A 27349-nucleotide genomic window follows, 5' to 3' on the forward strand; every position below is an offset into this window, starting at 1 on the left:
CTGGAATAAAAATGAGAGCTTCGAAGAAATTATAACCTATAACCATGTTTATCCTTGTCTATCATCATTGTCTATACAAGGACAGATATAGAATTCGGTCGGTAATACAAACGTCTTTAGGATCCCCTTAAGGGTCGACAGGAGTAACACTACCGACCTCTGTTGGGTTGCTTAACTGCGAGTCCGTATTTTATTTATTATAAATTTTTTAAAAGCCAAAATGGAAAATCCGGCTCTGTACCAGCTTGCGGCTGATCTTACTGATTAAAACGAGCATAAGTGAAATGAGATTTGTTAATTAATTTGGCTAAAATTTGGGAAAAACCGTTCCTAAGCAGTTTTGCAGGCTTGCTTAGAGCTGCAAAGCTGCTTAGGAACGGCTTTTCCCAAATTTTAGCCAAATTAATTAACGAATCTCATTTCACTTATGCTCGTTTTAATCAGTAAGATCAGCCGCAAGCTGGTACACAGCCGGATTTTCCATTTTGGCTCTTAAAAAATTTATAATAAATAAAATACGGACACGCAGCTAAGCAACCCGACAGAGGTCGGTAGTGTCCTGTCGACTCTTAAGCCCCTTGCACAATGCCAGGCAACAGGCAATAGGAACAGGAAATAACCAAAAAATCGTTAATTACAACCTAAAAAATTCAAATGCTATGATTGGTTGGCAATGGGCAATAGGCACAGAATTTCCAACGTGACGGAAACTCTGTGTCTATTGCCTGTGTCACTGTTTATTCTGCATTTATACATGATTTCTGATTTCTATTCCCTGTTCCTATTGCCTGTTGCCTGGCATTGTGCAAGGGGCTTTAAGGTGGAAGCACATAAAATTGCAGGAGCCATAAAGGCCTTCACACACAAATCGACGGAAGACGTAAGACGTAAATCGTAAGGAAATCCACCAATCAGAGTCGACTATTCCCCTCTTTAAGAGGGAAGAAGAGGGGAATAGTCGACTCTGATTAGTGGATTTCCTTACGATTTACGTCTTACGTCTTCCGTCGATTTGTGTGTCCGGGGCTTAAGCAGAATGCAGAAGCCATATGCGCATGCGCTATTTAGAGCTCTACGGATACCATAGCGCATGCGCATATGACTTCTGCTTTCTCCTCATGGCTCCTGCAATTTTATGTGCTTCCACCTTTAAGGGGATGCTGGAGCCGTAAGCGAACTCGATCAGCGTCGATAAAGAAGTGCTCACTGATTCTTCCACATACATACAGAGCACCTAACCTTGCATCTTCCACTGGTCTAAGTAATATATTTTTTTAGGCTTCAAATCTTATAGCGTTTTTCACTGGGCAGAACTGAGTGCGCACTGGAAACTCGTCGAGTTGCGACACTGCCGGAATGCACCAAAAGTGCAAGTTTTTTGCACTCCCAACTAAACATGTCCATTATTCTCAGTGCCATCTCAGTGCGGTTTTATGGCGCATTGTGCCTCTGTATTTGATTTGTATGATGACTTTGAAAAAAGGAAAGCCGCAAAAGAGCGACATCGGGAAAGTTAAACTTGATACGTAAGTTCGCCAAACCAAATACAGAGTAATAAAATAATGAAAACTAGCCAAAGAAGAAAGAAAAACCAAATATAGTAATAGGTGTAATATTAGAACTGTTAACTATGGCTGTTTTCCTTTTAATTTCTAATAGTCATCAATGAATAACAAAGATAAAACAATGCTCGTATCGACTGTGTTCATTAAAAGGAAAGCAGCTTATATATAAATACTGAAAGTGTCAATCGTAAGATGTTTTTTTATTATTGATAATTCTGTTTGTTTCTTACATAATTTTGTTTCTTTCTACACTAGTTTTTTTTCTCTATCGACATCTGTGATGAACTATTATCTGTGATTAACTTTAGAAGAATGTAAACTGTAGTTAATCTTTAGTTTATTGCAATAGACATTGCAGTACCAATTATCGACTATTATAGGGAGAGGGGGAGGTGGAGGGAGAGGGAGAGAGAATTATATATATACATATTATAATATTAATAATCTTTGCAGAAACTTTGTTGTCTTCAAATTTTATGATCTTTGGCGTTATATCAATTAAAAAATTAAGCACTCGATTGTTCTGCCTGAAAGTTATTGCATGACATACTCCAAATCTTTACGACACATCTCTAAGGCAGACTTTATTCTCAGCAAACCTATGGAGTGTTCAATTACTATTAACACAGAAATTATGAGTAGTAGTTCAATACAAATAAATATCAACTTCCCAGGTAGCAAGCACTCGTCATTTTGACGTCAATATTTGGTCATAATTGGTCAGTAACGTCATTCGTCGATTAAGTGACGTATATTTAACGTCATGTTTTAATACGTCAAAAAGACTTTGTAAAATGACATTATATAGACGTTTAATTGACTACCCAGGTAGCAGACAGTCGTCATAATGACGTGATTCTTACGTCATTTTATGACGCATGTTACGTCATTTATTCCTAAAGTTTGACGTAAAAATGACATATTTTTCACAGTATTTTTCACAGGAATATTCCTACATTTATAAAGTGTTTCGTAACTTTATGATTGACGTTGTGAATTTATGGTATAAGTGGATCTAGTTGCGTGTGTAATTATAGTTTTATGACAACTATTTCATGCAGTGTTATAACTATTAAGAAGATATCATTACAAGATTTTTGACCACTTTAAAGATGTACCTGTTATAGACAAGTACAGTTAATAGGGAAGCATCAGGGTGAGAAGATCGTCACTGTCCACTGGATCATCGAAGTCAAGCGACTCGGACGCGGTACTGTACTAGGATGGGTGACCGCCTTGAGAGCGGCTATACGCACATGGCATGTAACGAAACAGTTAAAAAGCTTTTTTTTTTCTTAGATAAAGAAAAAGAACATTTTTTTATAAACGTTTATCAAGTAGACATTTTAAAATTTTAATTTCATAAAAAACATTTCTAGAAACCGGTATGTCGTACATTGGACCTATTTTTACCGTCAATAAAACGTCAGAAAATGACGTCGTTGGGATGTGACTTAGGACCGTGAAAAATACGTCATTTTTACGTTAAACTTTAGGAATAAATGACGTAACATACGTCATAAAATGACGTAAGAATCACGTCATTATGACGACTGTCTGCTACCTGGGTTAACACCACAAAAATGATAACATATCCAATTCTGCGGTGGTAGGTTCACTACCTCCGTGACTCTGATCAAATGGATAGAATCCGGAATATTCATAAATTTCTATTATTTTGTAAGCTGTTGTTCTTGCAATCCAAAAATGACTTTTGAACTGTAAAAATAATATAATTTAATTATTAATATAAAACATGTAAGTCTGGCCAGTTGGTGTCGTTATTATTTAAAGATCTTCTTTTTTTGAAATTAAAAATATTTATTTACTATTCGCATATATTACAACAAACGTTTCGACCTTTCGTTCGGGTCCTCTTTAACGTTCTTTTGTAAACAAAAAATATCCGCAATCCGTTATATATGTTTAATGCAATACATATAATTAATAATTTTAAGGTTAATTAATATTTTTACAATATAAATAAATATTTTAAGATGAATACATTTTTATTGCTTTTCTTCTCGCTTGCCTATTATTTTAATCAGTCCTTATACTAGGATTGAAGACATTATTGTTTACAAATCGAAAGAATACTGAAGAGGACCCAAACGGAGAGTCGAAACGTTTGTTGATATATGCGAATATATGCGAATAATAAATAATATTTATAATTATAAAAAAAAGAAAACCTTCAAATAATAACGACAACGTCCAGCCAGGCTTACATGCTTTATATTAGAATTTGATTTTTATTTCGGAAAAGCCTATGAAATAGATAAATATAAAATAATATAATATAATATTTGTATATAGCATTGATACACTACATATATTTATACAATACATATTATCTTTACAGAAATTTAATATACTCAAATATACTGTAAGTGATTTTGGCTAGTGATTGATTACTTATTTTGAGTATTAAAAGTACTGTTTTTAATTATTTTTATACTCAAAATAAGTCATTAATTACTAGCCAAATAATCACTTACAGTATTAAATTTCTATAAGGGTATTATTTCACGTAATACAATAATCTGCAGAAACAATAAATATATATGTACTTACATACCTATCCATAAGATTATGCATTATTTGAACAAAGTTTTCGATCTTTGGAATTTTCCGCGGATTTTCTTTTAATAATAAATCATCTTTATCACTACTGGATGATGACGAAGAAAGCAAATTTAATAGTCCAAATGCTAATCGTGCATCTCGTGAATTTGAAACATTGTCACCATCCCACGCAGCCATGTTGCACTGAACTGACACCGTCTCTCGGAGCTCGTGCCGAATTCTCGCACTATAGTGCAAAAACTCGGCACTAGACTTCCCAGTGAAACAGCGCGCACCATTTTCGCGCGCATCGAAACGCCCAGTGAAACACGTTGCCTGCGGCGAGTGCGCACTTAGTGCGCACTAGTTCTCCCAGTGAAAAACGCTATTTACTTTTAATTGCACGATATTATTCCTGACAGTTTTTTGTAGAGGGCTGTATCACTATTTTCTATAAAAAAAACTGCAGAATTTTTGTATAAAGCAAATATTGTCGTCAGATTAGGACAATATTTATAAAAATAAAATTTTTTTTAGTTCATCAGAAAAAATGATGTACAGCCCTCTAGATTTTTGTGCGTACTTTAATCGTGTAAAAGGATTTTCCATTCTGTAGAGCTCTACAGATACCATAGCGCATGCGCATATGGCTTCTGCATTCTGCTCATGGCTCCTGCAATTTTAAGCTCTGGTAACTTAGCCGGTCAACTTCGACTTTATTAATTTTCATATTTTTTTATCGTTTGTTGGTCGTTTGTTGGTGATTGTTGGCCTAATTACAACGTTTGTTGGTTCTTAATTTTTTTTTAAATTTAAAAAGAAAAATTAGCATTAAGTTAGCCGGAAAAATTTTATTTTTAATTTCAAAAAAGCCTAATCGATGCGTAATCGTTTGCTGATGATTGTTGGTCTAATTTTAGCGTTTGTTGGTTTATTATTAGTCTTAAAAACGAAAAAAAAACGAAAAATTATCTCACATATTATGGAGGATTCACATTGCGTCCGATCACGTCCGATGTTCGACGTACGACGATCCGACATCCAATAACAGAATTTATTATTAGAGACAAAAATTTCCTATTGGATGTCGGATCGTCGTACGTCGAACATCGGACGCAGTGTGAATCCTCCATTAAAGTAATCGAAGATTGGTTTATTTGCCTACGACTTAAGCTTTATTTCTATCAATTTAAGGCTAACATCTATAAAACTGCCATATGAATACGGGCCTTAACATCGGCAGAAAATCGCGAAAAGATAAAGAAACATGGTGGTTCGTGGGAAGCACACACACACACACACACACAACGGGGGGGTGCGAGGGGGGGGCCTTTGGCCCCCCCCTCCCCCGCACCCACCCCGCCGGTAGGCTGCGTGGACCTCGCTTTACAACATAAAGTACATGCTAAGTTGTAAAACGAAATTATAAAGCACATGCATGGAGGGGTGCAAGGGGGCTTACATGCGTGAGCGCACGTAAACAGAAAGGCTTTTCTCCCCTGCACCCTCCCCCATGCATGTACTTTATAATTTTGTTTTACAACTTAGCATGTACTTTATGTTGTAAAGCGAGGTCCACGCAGCCTACCGACGGGGTGGGTGCGGGGGAGGGGGGGGGGCCGAAGGCCCCCCCCTCGCACCCCCCGTTGTGTGTGTGTGTGTGTGTGTGCTTCCCACAAACCACCATGTTTCTTTATCTTTTCGCGATTTTCTGCCGATGTTAAGGCCCGTATTCATATGGCAGTTTTATAGATGTTAGCCTTAAATTGATAGAAATAAAGCTTAAGTCGTAGGCAAATAAACCAATCTTCGATTACTTTAATATGTGAGATAATTTTTCGTTTTTTTTTCGTTTTTAAGACTAATAATAAACCAACAAACGCTAAAATTAGACCAACAATCATCAGCAAACGATTACGCATCGATTAGGCTTTTTTGAAATTAAAAATAAAATTTTTCCGGCTAACTTAATGCTAATTTTTTTTTTAAATTTAAAAAAAAATTAAGAACCAACAAACGTTGTAATTAGGCCAACAATCACCAACAAACGACCAACAAACGATAAAAAAATATGAAAATTAATAAAGTCGAAGTTGACCGGCTAAGTTACCGGAGCTGCAATTTTATGTGCTTCCACCTTTAAGGTGAAATTTCATGGGCAGTGAAAAGCAGCAGCAGATCGTACTGATTGGCTGCAAAATAGAGAAGTTCTCGAGTTTCTAGAACTTCTCTATTTTGTAGCCAATCAGTACGATCTGCTGCTGCTTTTCACTGCCCATGAAATTTCACCTTTAGGAGCGAATATGGCTGTGTTCCATTATTCACTGCCAGTGCTGAAAATCTATAGTGTATGTGACGTAAACTATAGATTTTTAGTACTGACAGTGAATATCGGAACGGACCCTACATGCGAGTGCATATGGCAGAACGGTTCTCATCATTATATATGTTCTGTGGTTCTCACGTGGTACCACGTGGTTGTACCAGAGAGAAACCTGAGAGCGGCCACCGGGATCATTCCGTTCCAGCGGACGTATACTGATGCGCCGCCTGAGAAAGTGGACGTCAACTACGTCGTTACGCTCGGTAACGGTACACACATGGTTCGTGTCCGTGCTATGGTTCGTGTCCGAACTACTCAGATGGAGGGGATATGCCAGTCGGCTGACTCGGCACTCGTCAAGCTTCGAGCGGGGAGAGAAGGGCAGACATACGATCTGCTGTCTCCTTCTCGCTTGAGCTGTGACGTACTGCTTAAGGCCTTCACACATAAAATCGCGTAAGAACGTAAAACGTCAGCGTAAGAAAATCGACCAATCCCAATCAAGTATTGTGCTGTCCGTAACCACAGTAGGGGGAAATACTTGATTGGGATTGATCGATTTTCTTACGCCTACGTTTTACGTCCTTACGACATTTTATGTGTGAAGGCCTTTAGCACGCGCCGGCTATGCCACGATGCCATGCATTTCGGGTCCTCGCGTCTCGCCGAATGCCGAGTCTCGCGTTGGCAAATCGACGATGCGCTATACGTTACATTTACGTTTATATTTACAAATTTTAATTTTTATATTTATAAATAAATAAATATATATATATATATATATATATATATATATATATATATATATTTGAAATTTATAAATATAAAGATTGCAATTATAATTAATTAAAAAAATATTTATAAACATAAAAACTAAAATTCGTAAATGTAATATATAGAAATCCCCGTTCTGGCAAATTTGCTCTTATATCAAAAACAGTCTTACATTAAAAACCTTTACTTTAGCATAATAGTATTTAAATTTAATATTTAAATGCATAACAATAATTACATATTAACTATATCGAGAAAAAAAGTAGTTCATAATGTTCTTTTTACTCTTATTAAATTTATATTAGCTATTAATGTTTATAAGCGGCCACGAGCAACAACAGAGAGATATTGAATTAAAATAAAAACAATTTCTTAAATAAACAATACACATGCTTAACGTTTCGACTGTATTTACAAGTAAACCTAGGCAAGTGTTACTCGCCGATTTTAATGAAACTTTACATATTTGTAGTACTTTGAAAAATATTTGACACGTATTTTTTTTTATCGGCAAAGGTCCACTCTGAAGGGTGAAAACACCCCTTTAAACGTAAGGGGTTGATTTAACATATTAGGTGAAATAAGTTGGAAATAAACGTGTTAGGGGGTTTTTGGGGTCGCTGAAACTAATAAATCTTATGTCAAAAGTATGAAATTCAAAATGGCCGACCCAATATGGCGTCCAGATACATCAAAATTCCACGTTTAAAGGGGTGTTTTCACCCTTCAGAGTGGACCTTTGCCGATAAAAAAAAATACGTGTCAAATATTTTTCAAAGTACTACAAATATGTAAAGTTTCATTAAAATCGGCGAGTAACACTTGCCTAGGTTTACTTGTTAGTCTTCTTCGGAACGGATTACTACGATAGAAGAAGATAAATATAAAAAAACATGATAATTAATGTTCAAGTTTACATACTAAAACATTAAACATTAGTCTAGACTAAAACATTAAACATGTTGGCGAACTAATAATATAAACAAAGTAAACAATAATCTAATTAAATCACAAATATAAAAACGCCGGAATAATCGAATAAAACCATAACAAGATAAATTTATATTTATATTGAGAAGTGGTAAAATCTCTTCTGTTAGGAAGAAAATGTAAAGAATTATTAACGGAGGTATTCTGATTTAAAAGATCTTTAAAATATATATTTTTCAGGAACTTTTCATAGGGAAACGAAGAAAGTGAATAACGTTAAACTTTGCATGTTCTCTTCACCTTAGTTTTAAAAATTTATTTTTATTTTTTAAGTAACAAAAATGCTCTTCTTTTCTGTTATATCCTGGTCACCATAAATGACAGACGGTGTAAATAATTCTAGCTGTTCTAGGTATCTGAAACCTAAAAACCAAACATTTTCTTATTCAGAAGAAGTATATGTGGCTATAGTCTGAACTAGAACTGACTAGAACTAAACCAATATTTTCATTCTAGGTTCTCTAGGCGGCTTTTTTATCAAAAATATTATTAATCAATATTAAATAAACCATTTACGATCTGAGCTTAGATTTTATAGTAGCCTAATAATATTTTTTATATACTATATTTACATATTTTTCCAACTTTAATCAACTATAATACGCGCCGATTAACTTGTCAGACTTACAACACAGCTCCTATTGGATTTATAAAATTCCCTCACACCCCTCTAATTAAATCGATTTAAATAATAGTAAAGAATTTACTACTCCAACAGGAGCTGTGTTGTAAGTCTGACAAGTTAGTCAGCGCGCAATTTATTAAGATTGGAAAAAATATATGTGTAATTATACATAAAAAATATTATTAGGCTATTAAGATTCAAGCTCGGATCGTACACGGCTTATTTAATATTGATTGATTGTATAACGGTCACATAAAACGGTCTTATTTCTCTTATATTATTAAAAATCAGAATAATAAATTTATTTCGCCAGTGAATAGAATAACAGTTAAAGCAGCTTAAATCGACAGTAACTGGCAATATATAACGTCTTTACCGATATGAACATTGAAAAAACCGAGAGCCAACTCGCTTTGTCGAATTCACACAGCACTTTTTCGGATCAATCATCGAGACATTATTAATTTCGACCAACGCTTTTGGTCAGAAGATGTAATTTCTAAATTAATAGTTTTAAATTTTATTAAAAATATTATTAAAAATATTATAACTTTTTTCAAAATTTTGTTAATAGAATGAGAATGTGAGCAATACCTTAACGAATTAATAATGCAAGGACATACAGATGTTATTACAACCATTCGAGAAAACTGTTCAACATTTTATGTGTTGCTGCAGAAGAAATTAGTAATGTCGGCTGACAAATTATACGCCAATGGCTAATGCTGCTAGAAAAGATCGTAGTATTTTAAGGATACATGCGGTAGATGATATTGCTTGTCCCTCGCTTGCAGTTTGAAAATGTTTGATTATTAAAAACATTTGATTATTAAAATCTTACATTCAAAATAACGCTTATAGCAGATAAACAAAAATCTTGTCTGTATTTGACATCACACTTGTAAAAATTAAGCGTGTAAAAAATCTGCGAAAGAAATGTAAACGTGCAAAGAAACTATTGTCAATAACATCACACATACACACACAGAAGAAAATGTAAATAATTGATTTCTTTATTATTACAATAATTTGAATATTGAAATTATTTTGTACCATATGCTTTCTCACACTTATATGTATGTGATTAATAATAAAATATGTTAATGACAAATAATAAATTACAAGAGCGTATTCTGGTTTGAAAGATCTTAAGGACGTTCTCCGGAAAATCGATTTTCTCTAGATTTTCTTGAAACTGTGAATATACATTAATTTATAGGTGTGCTTTATGTGTAGTATAAATTTTAGTACCTTTTGCGGTATTAAAAATCGAGATATTGAGCTTCAAAGTTTTAACTTTCAACACGGAATTCCTATTCCGAGGTATTGTGAAACAGACATTTTAATAAATTGTGAAAAAAGTTTTTTCTAAATGTTTTTGAAAGACTAGTATATGATGCTTTATATATAAAAATAGAAATTAATAATATGCGATAAGTTTCAATACCCTTGCGGTACTCGTTTTCGAGAAATACTTGTGTAAAGTACGCGATTTGAAGTTAACTTCTTATTTTTTAGTTGTTATATGTAATATTTAGTAAATTAACTGTAGTAAAATAAATTTTACTTTTTAAGCATGAATACAAGTTGAGTATGACTGGAGCCGGAGAAGGTCTTTAAAAATAGGTATTTTTCAGGAATTTTTTTATAGGGGAACGAAGAAAGCGTATAACGTTAAAATTTGCATGTTCTTTTAATCTTATTTTAAAAATCTATTTTTATTTTTTAAGTAAGAAAAATATTCTTCTTTTTTGTTACTTTTATATTATATCTTGATCACTAAAAGACGTAAGTATGAGAGACGAAGTAAATGATTCTAGCTGTTCTAGGTATCAGAAACGTAAAAACCAAAAATTTTCTTATTTAGAATAAGTGATATGGGCTATCGTCTGAACTAGAATAAACATTTTTTTTAAATAAAATACTAATAAAATTTTGAAAAAAGTTATAATATTTTAAATAAAAAAGCCGCTCAGAATGGAAATATTGATTTAGTTCTAGTTCAGACGATAGCTACACTTTTGCAGAATAAGAAAATTTTAGCTTTTTGCGTTTCAGATACCTAAAACAGCTAGAATTATTTACATCGTCTGTCATTTATAGTGACCAGGATATAACAGAAAAAAGAGCATTTTTGTTACTTAAAAAATAAAAATAAATTTTTAAAATAAGGTGAAGAGAACATGCAAAGTTTAACGTTATTCACTTTCTTCGTTTCTCTATAAAACATTCCTGAAAAATATATATTTTAATGATCTTTTAAATGAAAATATCTCCGTTAATAATTCTTTATACATTCTCTTCCTAACGTGTGTGTGAAGCTATCGTCTCATTTTGCAGAAACTCACAAATTATTGAGAGTTCTGACTTCTTTCAAAAAACGCGTCAGTACAAACTGAGACGCTATGTTCACGCAGCGTCTCATTTTGTCCTACACAAGTTCCACCACTGTATCTCATCAGATTTTGCAAGATCTATAGTTCTATAACAGTTCTATAAAGAGTTCTGCCATATAAAAGCAAAAAAATTAATTATAAGGTACTAAAAAAAATTACAATGCAACGAGTATACCGGTTGAGATGCCAGTTGAAATCTCGGAGTTCCGGTTTATGTAAAATATTTTTCGAGTAGTTTTGAGCATATTGAAACATTTTCTAAAGAGTTCCGAGCGTTAGAATCTTTGTGTTATATTTAAAAAAATTAATATTAACCGAAAAGTAATCATGACAGAAGAAGATGAGACGCTGTGCGAAATCTCGGAGTTTTGGCTTATATAAAATATTTTTCGTATAGTTCTGAGCATACTAAAGCATTTTCTAAAGAGTTCCCGCCACTAGCTACGTTGTATATATATGTTTATTAACTTTAGCAAACACTAGCTACGTTGTATAATTTTTAAATAAATTAATACCGCTCAAAAATCAGGAATTTATCGAAAATAAGGTGAGAAGCTGGCCGTATTTCGACAGTTCTGTGAGTTCTGCTATAATTCTCGTGTAGTTCTGAACGTGTTCTAACGTTGTTTCATTTTATTCTGGCAATAAGCATTATTTATTCATTTTTTAAATAATTCTTATCGCTCGAGAAAGACCCTATTCTCGATAAATTCCTGACTTTCGTGCGTTATTAATTTATTTAAAAATTATACAACATTGCCAATGCCCGGAACTTTTTAGAAATTGTCTTAGTATGCTTAGAACTGTACGAAAAATATTTTATATAAGCCAGAACTCCGAGATTTTCTACAGCGTCTCACCCACATACCCGTAAATGCGTCTTTCTTGGTCGGTAAAAATTATTTAAAATATGAATAAATAATGCTTATCGTCAGAACTCTTTAGAAATAAACGTTAGAACACGTTCAGAACTATACGAGAATTATAATAAAACTCACTGTTACCCATGTGTATTGTTTAATTAAGAAAGTGTTTTTATTTTTATCCAATTATCCTTCTGTTGTTGCTCGTAATTTGGCCGCTTGAACATGCATAGGTAAAATAAATTTAATAAGAGTGCAAGAAACATTATAAACTACCATTTTTTTCTTAATATAGTTAATAATATAATTATTGGTATGCATTTAAATATTATATTTAAAATTTATTATGCAAAGTAAAGGTTTTTAATGTAAGACTTTTTTAGATAGAAAAGCATAGAACGGTGATTTCTATACATTACATTTACGAATTTTAGTTTTTATGTTTACAAATATTTATTTAATTAATTATATTTGCAATCTTTATATATTTATAAATTTCAAATATATATACATATATATATATATTTATTTATTTAATTATAAATATAAAAATTAAAATTTGTATACAAGCAAATGTAACGTATATAGCGGGTATAGCGTATCGTCGATTTGTCAACTCGAGACTCGGCACTCGGCGAGACACGAGACGCGATACCTGAAATGCGTGGCATCGTGGTATAGCCGGCAAGCCGGCCCGTGCAAAGCGGCAACGTCACAGCTCAAGAGAGACAGCAGATCGTATGTCTGCCCTTCTCTCCCCGCTCGAAGCTTGCCGAGGGCCTAGCGTACACGGACAGAGGAAAGGCTTGCGCGACCAGCATATCCCCTCCATCTGAGTAGTTCGGACACGAACCATAGCATGGATACGAACCCATGTATCGTTACCCGAGTCCTCTCTGATCGTTAAGGTGCCTTTTCATGCTGACGGCTGACGCTCGACGCTCATTTTCAGCGGCAAGAAGGTCGCATGACCACAATTGACGCCGGCGTCAATTGAAATTCATGAAAAGGAAAACAGCGTCAAAATTTCGGCGTCTTCGCGCTGCTTTGGCTTTGACGCTTGAAGTTGGAAAAATCCAACTTCTCTTTCTTGACGCTGGCATCATAGTGATGTCACGTGACGTCGCTCAACGCTGTTTTTCAGCGTCCCATGAATTGGCACCTTTAAGGCCTTCACACATAAAATCGCGTAAGAACGTAAAACGTAAGCGTAAGAAAATCGACCAATCCCAATCAAATATTGTGCTGTCCGTAACCACAGTAGGGGGAAATACTTGATTGGGATTGATCGATTTTCTTACGCCTACGTTTTACGTCCTTACGACATTTTATGTGTGAAGGCCTTTACCGAGCGTAACGCCGTAGTTGACGTCCACTTTCTCAAGGCCTTCACACATAAAATCCCGTAAGAACGTAAAACGTAAGCGTAAGAAAATCGACCAATCCCAATCGAGTATTGTGCTGTTCGTAACCCCAGTAGGGGAAAATACTCGATTGGGATTGATCGATTTTCTTACGCTTACGTTTTACGCTCTTACGACATTTTATGTGTGAAGGCCTTCAGAGGGCAGATTAGGACAGACGTCCCCCGAAGCCGGATGGCCGCTCTCAGGTTTCTCTCTGGTTGTACATACATACATACATACATGCATACTGTCACTGCACGGTCGTATACACAGGTCGCGAAACTCCCGTGGTGGGGGTATGCCTCTTAATGTAACGACCTGTGCTTCACAGATCGTCCGCTAGCCGCGGAGCGCTGCGATCGTATGGTAAATGTGAAAACAATAGGTATATATGTATATATAGCTTAAAATTACTTGCTTATAAAGTTTTGTTTCTTACAAAGTTTTAAATGACAAGAAGACGTTTTATTATTTACAAAAATTATATAAATAATGTAAAAATTACGGAAATTATTTGTATAATTTAAATTTTATTTAATAACACCAAGCATTAATAACACTAAAAGCATTAATTATTCTTGAAGGATTGAAAGTTTCGTAATGGTTGAAAAAAAAATGTAATTATACTTAAAACATTATGCATGCAATGTGAAACAATTATGTAGATAATTTCTTAGTATTTTTTGAAGGATTTGAAATAATAATATCTGTATGAAATATTATAAATATATTCATATATGTATATAATAGGTACATTTACATTTATATAGAGATATACACATTATTGTTGCAAGTGAACGTGTTAATAAAAAACTATTGAAAAACTATTGAGAGCGAAGTAACTATTGGATAACTATATTAGATTTGAATAGTACGTATACTATTCAAATGAAAGTCCAATAATTAATTCGCTGTCAAGTTTTTTTCATAATATTAATATATTGTATTCAAGTATTCAAGGCGTTACGTACTTTTTGAACGACCTCTAATATGTATTTGAAAGTATGGGTACAATAACAAGTTAAGTGTAATGTTATTCCACCTATACGTTCATTTGTATATTGAGATGTAGCATTACATACAACTTCTCGGTAAAAAATTTTTTATACAAAAACATACATAAATATATATATATAATTATAAATAAAATAGGCCCATACATGTTTTCTTTCTCTTGTACAATCTCTGTTCGTATATACAGGAAAAATGAAAAAAAGAATCTAAAATAATTAAAAAGATTATTTTCGCATTTATTTTTATAAATAGTTAAGTTTGAGGAAATAAGGAAAATTTTCCCATATGTATATAACAACAGTTACATTTATATATGATTATATATAGGCAAATTTTTCTCGTTTCCTCAAACTTCTCTTTTTTTTTTTTAATACAATGCGAAAATGATCTTTTTAATTATTTTTAGATTCATCTTTTTATTATTTTGCCTGTATTTGCGAATAGAAATTATATAAGAGAAGGAAAACATGTATAGAATAGACATATTTTATTTACAATTATACATATATATTTATATATTTTTTTATATGAAAAATTTTTCTTTTATCAACCATTGAAATGTAAGTTTACTTTTAGTAGAAATCATAGCTTCGAATTTTAAATAAATATTTGTAAATTACATGATTATATACTGCTTTTACAGGCTATCTATGTAAGCAAATATTAAAGAAAGAAATTTACAGAACTTGTAAATTTTGTCAAGAAGCTTTAACAAGGTCCGACATTAATACATCAGTTTCGCAATTGGTTAACATGAAAACAAGAGGAGGCTTAATTCATGCAAATTTACATTTTTTTAATTTAATCAAATATGTTGAAGAATGTTTCTCTAAACACGCGACTAATTCAAATGTCTTTAATTTAACGGTAGATGAAGTATTGGATAATTGTGAATTCACATTTCCTTGTAAAGATCACGGTTCAGACATCTTGTCTTATGCAATTTTTTATTATATTCGACTAAGAATGCGCCAATTCACTTACCAAGAAAATCAAAAAGTAAAAAAAAATGTATCATTCAAAGAAAAATGTCGAAACTTAACAATGTTTAATATTTAATATTCTTTATTAATATTATGAAAAAAAAACTTGACAGCGAATTAACTATTGGACTTTCAAAATTTGAATAGTATACGTACTATTCAAATCTAATATAGTTATCCAATAGTTACTTTGCTCTCAATAGTTTTTCAATAGTTTTTATTAACACGTTCACTTGCAACAATAATGTGTATATCTCTATATAAATGTAAATGTACCTATTATATACATATATGAATATATTTATAATATTTCATACAGATATTATTATTTCAAATCCTTCAAAAAATACTAAGAAATTATCTACATAATTGTTTCACATTGCATGCATAATGTTTTAAGTATAATTACATTTTTTTCAACCATTACGAAACTTTCAATCCTTCAAAAATAATTAATGTTTTTAGTGTTATTAATGCTTGGTGTTATTAAATAAAATTTAAATTATACAAATAATTTCCGTAATTTTTACATTATTTATACAATTTGTGTAAATAATAAAACGTCTTCTTGTCATTTAAAACTTTGTAAGAAACAAAACTTTATAAGCAAGTAATTTGAAGCTATATATATATATACCTATTGTTTTCACATTTACCATACAATCGCAGCGCTCCGCGGCTAGCGGACGATCTATGAAGCACAGGTCGTTACATTAAGAGGCATACCCCCACCACGAGAGTTTCGCGACCTGTGTATACGACCGTGTGTCACTGTGTCATTTGGCCTAGTTTACACCGATCACTTGATACGCGTATTAAATAGTAAATAACTAGTAAATAAGGCTGATTATTGGCTGATCAGTTCAAATATACTATTTGATACGCGTATCAAGAGATCGGTGTAAACTAGGCTATTCTAACGGCAATATTACTCTTGTCACCTGTCGAAGCGTGTTGACATATAATGGAACAGAGTTATTTTCGAGATGTCGTGAACGCGGAGTACAATCGGAAACACGACGAACGTATTGAATATGGTACTGCTGGCTTTAGAACCAAGTAAGCGCGAGTTTTTCCGGAATTATCGACACTTGTTGATTCCACCACATATGAATATTGAAGTACATTTATTATTCAACTCACCAAAATCTTTCGTTGAGAGTTTTGCACAAAACTATTTTATTTTTCAATTATACATAATACAAAATGAACAAGAAAGTATCTTGTATGTTTAACACGATTTTTACATGTCAATTTTAGGTCGGATATCTTGGAGCATGTCTTATATAGAATGGGCCTCCTAGCTGTATTACGATCCAAAGCAAAGAGAGGTGAGGGATATAGCGTGACATGATATACAGAATGTTAAACAGCTAAACTTGAAATTGAATTTAAGGCTGCGCTCCAAAACCATACTCTTAGCGCAAAGAGCGTGCTCTGTCCTTGTTCAATTTTCTGTAAGTAACAAAGATAGAACGACGCTCGAGCGTTAAGAGCGTGGTTCTGGAACGCAGCCTAGAATCTTAAAACAAACAAAAATTTTCCTCTGGAGGTATAATTATTTTCATTTTGATTATCGTTAAGGGTCGACAGGAGTAGCTGATTGAGACACGGTGGAGATAAAAACTTGAAAATTTATTTTGACCATTTTTCCAAAAAAATCGCTTTGTAGCAGTTTGAAGGCGATGCTGCTGATTACGAATATCGCAGTTAAGTGCAATTTTCTCATTATTTTAGCCGTAATATGGATTTTACGAGTCGTAGTTTACGCTTGCCGCGTGGGGTCTCCACCGTGTCTCGAGAATAAACCTACATTATTTTGAAATTATTTATTCCTACTAATTCTGTAACTTTAGAAATCAATATCTCTTTAACGAAGCGTTTGCGAGGAGTATACCTTCAGAGGAAAATTTTTAAGATCCTAAACTCGTTTAAAGTTTGGCTGTTTAATCCAAGGACCAACCTATATAATATTGAAACTTTAAGTCTTTTTATTCATCTTATGAATAAATTTTTTATAGCTGCCATAGGTTTAATGATTACCGCAAGCCATAATTTGGAACCTGATAATGGCATCAAACTCGTTGACCCAGCTGGCGAAATGCTTGAGGCTTCTTGGGAAACGATAGCGACGAATTTAGCTAACGTGCAAGACAATGAATTGATATCAAGGCTGACACATATATCCACAAACGAAAATATTGACTTACTGGTGCCAGCCACAGTGATAATAGGAAGGGATACTCGTAGAAGCAGTCCCATCCTGTTGAACGCTGCACTGGCAGGAATCAGAGCTTTATACGGCAACGTTACAGATTTAGGACTGATCACGACTCCGCAGTTACATTACGTCGTGGTATGCACGAACACTAACGGTGCCTACGGCAATCCCACGCTGCAAGGCTACTATTCGAAGCTAGCAGCAGTATTTAAAAGCATACGAGGTGCTGAGACAAACAACGGAATGTACATGAACGTATTGCAGTTGGATGCGGCAAATGGCGTCGGCGCTATCGCAGCAAAGGAGTTTCAGAGATCCTTGGAGGGCGTGCTAAATATCAGGTTATTTAACGACGGAAGCGGAAACTTGAATCATATGTGCGGCGCGGATTACGTAAAAGTGCAACAAGCATTGCCTTTGAATATCCCATCTGAGACAAATGTCAGATGCGTTAGCATAGACGGGGACGCCGATAGAGTTGTATATTTCTACATAGATAGAGCTAATAAGTTTCATCTTTTGGACGGGGACCGAATAGCGACGTTAGTAGCCGCTTATTTCAAGGAACTATTGGAAACGAGTGGTTTAGCCTTACAATTGGGCCTGGTGCAAACCGCATATGCCAATGGTGGTTCAACCAATTATATTTCGAACGTATTGAGAGTCCCAGTGGCGTGCGTGCCAACTGGCGTGAAGCATTTGCACAAGAAAGCACTGGAATTCGACATTGGAATCTACTTCGAAGCAAACGGACATGGAACTGTCATCTTCAAGGATATTGCTAAAGAAACCATCAAGAATCACGCTAAAAACGAAACGCTTTTAGCGGCACAAAGAGTGGCCTCTGCAAAATTGAGGGATGTAATCGATTTGATCAATGAAACGGTCGGCGACGCGTTGAGCGACATGCTGCTAGTCGAGACTATATTGCATGCCAAGGGCTGGAACGTTATCGAGTGGGAAAGAAGTTACAATGATCTTCCAAATAAGCAACTCAAAGTCAGGGTAAAAGACCGAAACCTTATAACAACAACGAATGCGGAAAGACATTGTTTGACTCCCGTTGGTTTGCAAGAAGAGATCGATAAGATCGTCTCGAAATATTCAAGAGGTCGATCTTTTGTTAGGTATGATATATCTTTGTATTTTGATGTACCTACAAAACTGCATTCGGAGACTTTCAAAGTATCTTTTGTTTATTAAATGCTTATTGAAAGATCATAAACATATAATAAAAATTAAGTTGAAGGACCCTCGAAATTAAAATTAAAAATTGGAAAGGCTGTGAGAGTCAGACGCGATTCTGACGTAATCTGTGCGTAATCACTGATTTATTACTTATTACGTTTTACATCCATTTATCCGTACGTTTCGGCTCAAGTTTGAGCCATCTTCAGCGGTATAATATTACTAATAACGTTCTCCGTTCCACAGTGGTGAGTTTCATAATTCGAGATTTCAGAAACGAAATTGACTTTGACTAAGAGATCCATGTCTGTAAAAGTAATTTCATTATTACTATAGATATCGTTATAAAATTTAAGATAACTCACCAAGTAGTCTAAGAACGAGAACATCGAAACATAAAGCTAATCGAAGCAAATATAAAATTATGGTATGACATCAAATAAATTTTCTCCGAAGAGATCAAAAGATGTCGACACGACGCACAACAATGATATGATTAGATATTGCAAGAAGGGGCATGTCCTAGGTCAAAGTAACAGAGAAATAAGAGTTATAGAAGTGTAGGTCAAACCAGTAAAAACAAAATAATAAATATTCAATGTGTAAACAACGTGATCGTAACCAATAAAACGTAACGTAAACAATAAAACGTGATCTGACAAAAGAGAAAATGTTTATGGACATGGTTTAAAATTTATTTAAAATAGACACATATGCATGGTGCATAAACTCTGTATCAGTTTGAGAGTTGAAACTATTCTTTTGTAACTTAATATGGGCCATCTCATAAACTAGTCGCTTTGATAAAAATTTTTCCTTATCTAAGATTTCTAGCGTTCTCCCAATCAAATTCGTGATCAAAATTAATTCTATGTTCAGTAATGACAGACTGAGTTGTTGTATTTCTATGAATATGGTTACGATGTTCAGAAATTCTAGTCTTTAATTGCCTCATCGTCTGATCAACATGAAGCGTCGCAATTTTTACATGATATTTTATACACATTTTTATTTGATTGGATTGGGAGAATATCCTTCTGTAGTTTAATAAAATTCTTAAGTTTATTCAAACTATAAAACGAGAAGTTAACATTAAGATTTGTGACAACATTTTTCCGAAATATTAGAGGCATATGGAACCGTAAACCAAGTGCGTTATTCCTCTTCATTCGTGGGTGGAGGTTCGTTCTGTTCACGAGTACATTTATTGAGCGTCGCATAATGGGACATTTTGACGATCTAGGCGCTCAAAAGTTCAAAAATAAACTTTTTTTAAAACATTTTAGCGCTATAACAAATGTTATTATTAAGGTTCAACATTTGCAAAAATAAATTTTTTTACGCTTTATGACGCCTACAGCGGATATGAGAGAGGTTCAAACTGTTCACTATCGAGCGAGTGAACCGGATGCTCGGCATGTCATAAGTATCAGTTGTTTTTATTCGCCGATTTTAAGCAAACAGCTGTGACCATAATTATTACACCTGACACCATGTATACTCCATGATTAATGGTAACTAAACATATATATACAGTTTTATTTTAGTAATTCTGATGGTTCGTTTTTTATAGATCAAGATACAGTTTAGAAAATGAAAATTTGATATATATCTTGCCTAAAAGTAAAGTTTTATATTGTTATAGCACAAAATAGCGGATTGATCTTTTCATAGATCGAAAGTAGAAGTATTTAGGTCTTCAAAACATTAAAGACATTTTGCGATTTTTTGCGATCTTTCAAATAGTGCGTGTTTTTGTAAATGTATGTGCCTACGATTTGGCACGCGCGCGCTGAGGCGCACCGTGTAGACTTACTTTGTTATACCATAAAATAACGGATTGACTTTTCATATATCGAAAGTATGTAGAAGTATATTTAAGTTTTCAAAACATTAAATTTTATCTACGTTATAATTGAATTATAACGTAGATACGACGAAATAGTTGAAGACATCGAAACACCGATTACGGTATTAATATCGTTAAGTCGCACTCCGCGGCAGAGCTGTCCGTACAGCAGCAGTACAGCTCCATGACTAGTTCAACCATAACGTAATATTTAATGTTTTGAAAACTTAAATACTTCTACATACTTTCGATATTTCGAAAAATCAATCCGTTATTTTATGGTATAACAAAGTAAAAGTCTACACGGTGCGCCTCGGCGCGCGCGTGCCAGATCGTAGGCACATACATTTACAAAAACACGCACTATTTGAAAAATCGCAAAATGTCTTTAATATTTTGAAGACCTAAATACTTCTACTTTCGATCTATGAAAAGATCAATCCGCTATTTTGTGTTATAACAATATAAAAGTTTACATTTAGGCAAGATATATATCAAATTTTCATTTTCTGAACTGTATCTTGATCTATAAAAAACGAACCATCAGGATTACTAAAATAAAACTGTATATATATGTTTAGTTACCTTTAATCATGGAGTATACATGGTGTCAGGTGTAATAATTATGGTCACAGCTGTTTGCTTAAAATTGGCGAATAAAAGCAACTGATACTTATGACACGCCGAGCATCCGGTTCACTCGCTCGATAGTGAACAGTTTGAACCTCTCTCATATCCGCTGTAGGCGTCATAAAGCGTAAAGAAATTTGTTTTTGCAAATGTTGAACCTTAATAATAACATTTGTTATAGCGCTAAATGTTTTTAAAAAAGTTTATTTTTGGACTTTTGAGCGCCTAGATCGTCAAAATGTCCCACTGTGCGTCGTGTCGACAAGATCTTTTGATCTCTTCGTAGAGAATTTATTTGTACCAGATGTCATACCATAAGGTAATTATGCATATAAACACCCCATCCGCCAATGATGACATATGTTGTCAAGGTCACCGTACTGAGTGACCTTCAGAAAGTTTTAGCCAGCGGTCGTTATTCGTTAAAAAGTTATTAACAAAAAAAAGTTTGGAAAATATAGCAGGTATTTTGAGTAGGTATTGGAAGGCATAAATGACTAATATATATGTCGAAATAGTTCACGCACACACTTTCCACGCGAAACGAGTTGTCACATGGGTTCGTGGCATGCTTTACAAGCTCGTTTAAGTAGAGGTGGTATTAGACAAGATATGTTAGTCGATCATCTGTGTAAATATTTATGGCGATATACAATAAACGAGCTTGTAAAGCACGTCACGAACCCATGTGGCACCTCGTTTCGCGTGGAAAGTGTATGCGTGAACTATTTCGACATATATATTAGTCATTTATGCCTTCCAATACTCAAAATAGCTGCTATATTTTTCACTCAGAAGGGTGACCTTGACAACATATGTCAAGGTCAAGGTCATTGGCGGATGGGGTGTTTTTATGCATAATTACCCTTAGATTTTATAACAATATCTATAGTAATAATGAAATTACTTTTACAGACATGGATTTCTTAGTCTAATTGTAAGTCAATTTCGTTACTGAAATCTCGAATCATGAAACTCACTACTGTGGAACGGAGAATGTTATTATTAATATTATAGGGGAGACCGGGGCTGGTTGTGACATTTTTTCTATAAGTGTCTCAACTCTTTGATTATGTTGTTTTTATAATGAATCTAGGCTTGCTAGATTCAGTAACTAATCGGGATTTAAATTTAATAATAATTTTATCTAACCGCTCATTAGAAATTATATAAATTAAAAAATTCTGAAAAAAGAGACATGTAACTTTTTACCCCACACCAGGGGCTGGTTGTTACACCACACGGGGTAAATTGTTACAACAAAAAACAAATGTAATCTCAAACTTTTTATTAAGAATAATCATGGTTGTCTTCTTAATTCGAACAAAATGAAATATTATTGTTTATAACAAATTACAAAAAGTTTAACTTCCAAGTTTAAGTCCAAGTAATAATATAGTACTTTTTAACTTTAAATAAATTATAGTGTTATTTTAAACAAAACTTAGGCATACAATTTTCTTTTGGCCTCTTTGCTTTATCACATTGAAATAAAAATTAAATAAATTATGTTCTTATTTAGCGAAAAACTTAGACATATTACTTTTTTGGTATCTTTGCTTTATCACACAAAATAAAAAAAAAAATAAAATTAAGTAAAATTATGTTCTTATTTAAATAAAAATTCTTTAAAACAAAAATACAAGTAATTTTTAATCTAAACAAAAGTTATAAGCTCTATTCATCATAAATTATCTATCATAATTAATTGTGGTTTGTCACAACCTGCCCCGAGAAAATGTCACTTTTAGCCCCAACACCAAAACTAACCTCTTAAGATTAAATATTAAAACACAAATATTTGTAAAGCTTATAAAAGTAAGGTTTATTGTAAACAGAAGGAATTAGAGAGTATATACCACACATACACATTTCTGCTTATTTAGATAACAAGTGCTAGACCAATAATACTAAAAAATGAAAATGTTACAAATCTGCGTTTTTTACGGCTGCTTGTCCGGGCTCCTCTCACAAGAACGCCAGCGCCACTAACTCGCGCGGTATGTCGGCCGACACTGGCGTGATCATTTATCTCTTTCTAACGTTACTATAGCGTTTCCGGTTTAGCTACCATTGGCACTGTAACAACCTACCCCTGTAACAACCAGCCCCAGTCTCCCCTACAGCTGAAGATGGCTCAAACTTGAGCCGAAACGTACGGATAGATGGATGTAGTAAAATGTAATAAGTAATAAATCAGTGATTCTGATATTATGCACAGAGAACCGCGTGTGACACTCACAGCCTTTCCAATTTCTAATTATAAACATATAAAATTATCACGGTCGAGGAAATCAATTAACTTTCTTTTTAGGCCTTCTGGAACTGAAGATATCGTACGGGTTTATGCGGAATGTGAAAATTCATCGGATGTTGGCAAACTAGCCATGGGAGTAGCTTCACTCGTATACAGACTCGCGGGCGGTGTCGGACCGGAGCCCAATTTATCGTGATAAGATCAAAAGATCAGAGCCATATTTATACATAGTTTATTCATCAGAAACTGATACTCCTCTCTTCCAGTATTGTTCAACTCGGTTCGATAATAACGAATTCGGTATATTAACTCTATTTCAGTGCTATAAAGATTGCTACAGATAAAGGTATTTCAATGTAAAATTAAGTACTTTGTGATCGATAAAATATCCAATATGTTATATATATAATTGTTGCACTCCGGTGGAGTTTCTCTCCGCTCGTTCACTCGCGCACTTGCGTAATCGCTCGCGGCTCGCGGAAATGAAGGAAACACTTTATCGGGAGAGGAAAGGAGTCGTTTATTATTCCCAATATACAGGCTCGATCGTTAAGAGATACGTCCGTCTGAAAACGAATCTCGCGGGAATCTGACAGGCGTTGTTTACATGGCAACACCCGTTTGACCCGTTACCAAGGAACGACCGGAAATACCGGGCGACGTTCGCAGCGCGGATGCAACAATTATATATATATATATACAGGGTGAATTTTAATGGATGTCCCATCCTTTTACCATCAATACTTCATTGAGCATCCTTTTTTTGATAAAGAGCACTTCACTTATATAGAATAATTGTTAAACTTTACGTCTTCGTTACAAAATGGAAAATTTTTTTATATATATAGAAAGAAAATTGAGACAAATTGGCAGATGACAATTGTGAATGGGACATCCATTAAAATTCACCCTGTTATATACAGGGTGTCCGAAAAATCGCCTACTCCACTTCGGGAGGTGATTCGGGACCCAAAAACAAGCATAAAAGTTCATACAAACATAGGTCCGGAAATGAGCCGTTTCCGAGTTATAGCCACTTTTATGTTCAAAAATCATAATTTAGAATCCGCTTGGCATCCCTCTTTCTTAATTATATTTAAATTAAAAATTTTTATTTTTAAATATTTTTAATTTTTTTATTTTTTTTCAATTTTTCAATATTTGTAAATACGATTATATTATTTTTAAAGAAATCAGTTGTTTTCACGGCTACTTGAAATCAGTTGTTTTCACGGCTATTCAGAATTAGTTGTTTTCACGGCTACTTGAAATCAGTTGTTTTCACGCCTATTCAAAATCAGTAAGTAAATCACGGCTTTTCAATAAATTTCAAATTATTATTTAACAACACCTTACTTTTAGGTTGTATCTAATATTTCCGTATTCATCAATGGATTGTTTAAGTTTTAATGAATTAGCTGATATTTAAAAATAAAAATTTTTAATTTAAGAAATAATTAAAAAAGAGGGATGTCAAGCGGATTCTAAATTACGATTTTTGAACATAAAAGTGGCTATAACTCGGAAACGGCTCATTTCCGGACCTATGTTTGTATGAACTTTTTTGCTTGTTTTTGGGTCCCGAATCACCTCCCGAAGTGGAGTAGGCGATTTTTCGGACACCCTGTATATATATATATATATATAATGCTAAAATGTGATATTAACATTGGGTATTTTATCGGTCAAGGGATTCATATTATGTTTTTATAATTAACACAAAATAGCAAAGTGATGAGCTGTAAGTCTTGTCTGCATATTATATTTGGATTCCGATATAAAGAAAAAGCACATTGTGAAAAATTATACTACAAACATTTCATCAGATACACTGAAGCAATAACTGAAAGTTAATCATTAAGAATTAGATTCTTTTATTATGCTATATTGTGGTTTGAGTATATTGTAGACAGATAATAAAAGTCAGATCTTATTTCAAAATTGTCTTAAGTAATGTCTTAAGATGCTAATACGGCTCTGTGATTGGTTCATAACATCTTAAAGATTGTACTTAAGTCCCAGTCTACAATAGGTGTTTTAAGCCCTAAGCCCCAAAAAATTGACCAATCACAGTCAATTATTCTCCTCAAATTCAACTATGATTGAACAATTTCTTAAGGCTTAGGCCTTAAAACACCGGTTGTAGACGGGTACTAAGGCCGGTGTTCATGGGCCGGTATTCATATTCATATCTTATTTCAAGACCGTCTTAAATAACATCTTAAGATGCTAATACGGCTCTGTGATTGGTTAATGACATCTTAAGATTGTACTTAAGATGGTCTTAAATATAAGAACCGACTATGAATACCGGCCATAGTCAGTTCTTATATATCTAAGACCATCTTAAGTACAATCTTAAGTACAATCTTAAGATGTCATTAACCAATCACAGAGCCGTATTAGCATCTCAAGATATTACTTAAGACGGTCTTGAAATAAGATCTGATTATAAATACCGGCCTAAAGACGGTTTTAAATATAAGATCCGACTATGAATACCGGCTATAGACATATATAATAGACTGAGCATTCCTATTAGAGCTTCTGGCAAGATCTTAAGAACAAAAGATATTACTTGCTGAGACGCTTTCCTTTTCTAACATTTAGGTTAAGGTCGTTCTCCGGAAAATCAGTTTTCTCTAGATTTCTTGAAACTGTGAATATACGTTAATTTAGGTGTGCTTAAAATGATGCTCTGTAGCATACCAGCATAACGTACCCGTGCATGCATGTTAATATTATTTCAATTTTTGTTATTTATTTATATTAAACTAATCAACAACATCCAAAAGAACTATTTTTACTTTAAGATTTTTTTTTTTTTTGCGTTATTACGATAAATCAAGTAAGTAACGTTATATCGCTATTGCAAAAAAACGGGTATTTTCATAGTTAAAAAAAAAAATACTTTTTGGAATGGATCAAAAAACGAATTCAGCCATTTCAAAGAACAACTTTTTAGCTTTCAAACGCGACTTAAAAAATGTCGACATCTTTTTTTTCATAAAGTTATGCAATTTAAAAGAAAAAGTGAATTTTTATGAAAATTTTTTGAGAATGGTTTACATTTTCAAATGTATCTTTGTTTAAACAAGTAATGTAATAAATCTATCAACGCCATTGTATTTTTCAGAAAATTTCCAATTCAAAGAAAAAAAATTTGTTTTAATTGACAAATTACAGCCCGATATATACAGTCAATCAAAGTCGCCGGGTTAGGCTAACCCATGTCCGTACGGAACGTAACTTTTTTATAGTCTGTACCCTGAGGGTTAAGACACAATTAGAAAAGGAAGCTCTCCAATCAGAATGCTCAGTCTATTGTATAGGTCTATGAAACAGATTATAGCTTTGTTCAGATTCTATTAATTTATGTTACTATTTACATATATTTAGTAGTTTATCCCTAAAGCTAAGACTATACACGATTCCCAATGTCGTGAATCGGGGATAATCTAACGCTAGTTTAGGGAAAATAAATTTTATTATGTGAATTTTATTAATGTTTTTTGTTGGTCTCCTTTAGGGTTTGAACGAGACAAAAATTCGAAAGGCGAAATATATTCTAGTTTTATATTTAATGCATGTATTTTAGATATTTATATTTTTCCATTTTAATAAAAATCATACAAAAATATTCAGATTCAATTTCTCATCTTTCTTTGTCGTATATACATTTTTTTATTAGGAAGATACA

At 33.5% G+C, this 27349-nt stretch overlaps 1 protein-coding gene across 2 annotated transcripts; it reads left to right on the top strand.

Moving 5' to 3' along the window:
- Nucleotides 1–16257: 16257 nt before the first annotated feature.
- On the top strand, nt 16258–27289 carry Nst (phosphoglucomutase 3-like protein nst). 2 transcript variants are annotated; one of them, XM_071788862.1, is made up of 4 exons: nt 16258–16563; nt 16765–16835; nt 17526–18852; nt 23707–27289. In XM_071788862.1, exons 1-4 carry the CDS (start codon nt 16469–16471, stop codon nt 23843–23845), a joined length of 1632 nt encoding a protein of 543 aa, XP_071644963.1. In that variant the 5' UTR covers nt 16258–16468; the 3' UTR covers nt 23846–27289. The 2 variants fall into 2 exon arrangements, with proteins under 2 accessions (XP_071644963.1, XP_071644964.1); XM_071788863.1 differs by lacking the exons at nt 16258–16563; nt 16765–16835 and adding an exon at nt 17092–17213.
- Nucleotides 27290–27349: the final 60 nt, after the last annotated feature.

Source organism: Temnothorax longispinosus, chromosome 9, assembly GCF_030848805.1.
Source record: "Temnothorax longispinosus isolate EJ_2023e chromosome 9, Tlon_JGU_v1, whole genome shotgun sequence".
Lineage (NCBI taxonomy): Eukaryota > Metazoa > Arthropoda > Insecta > Hymenoptera > Formicidae > Temnothorax > Temnothorax longispinosus.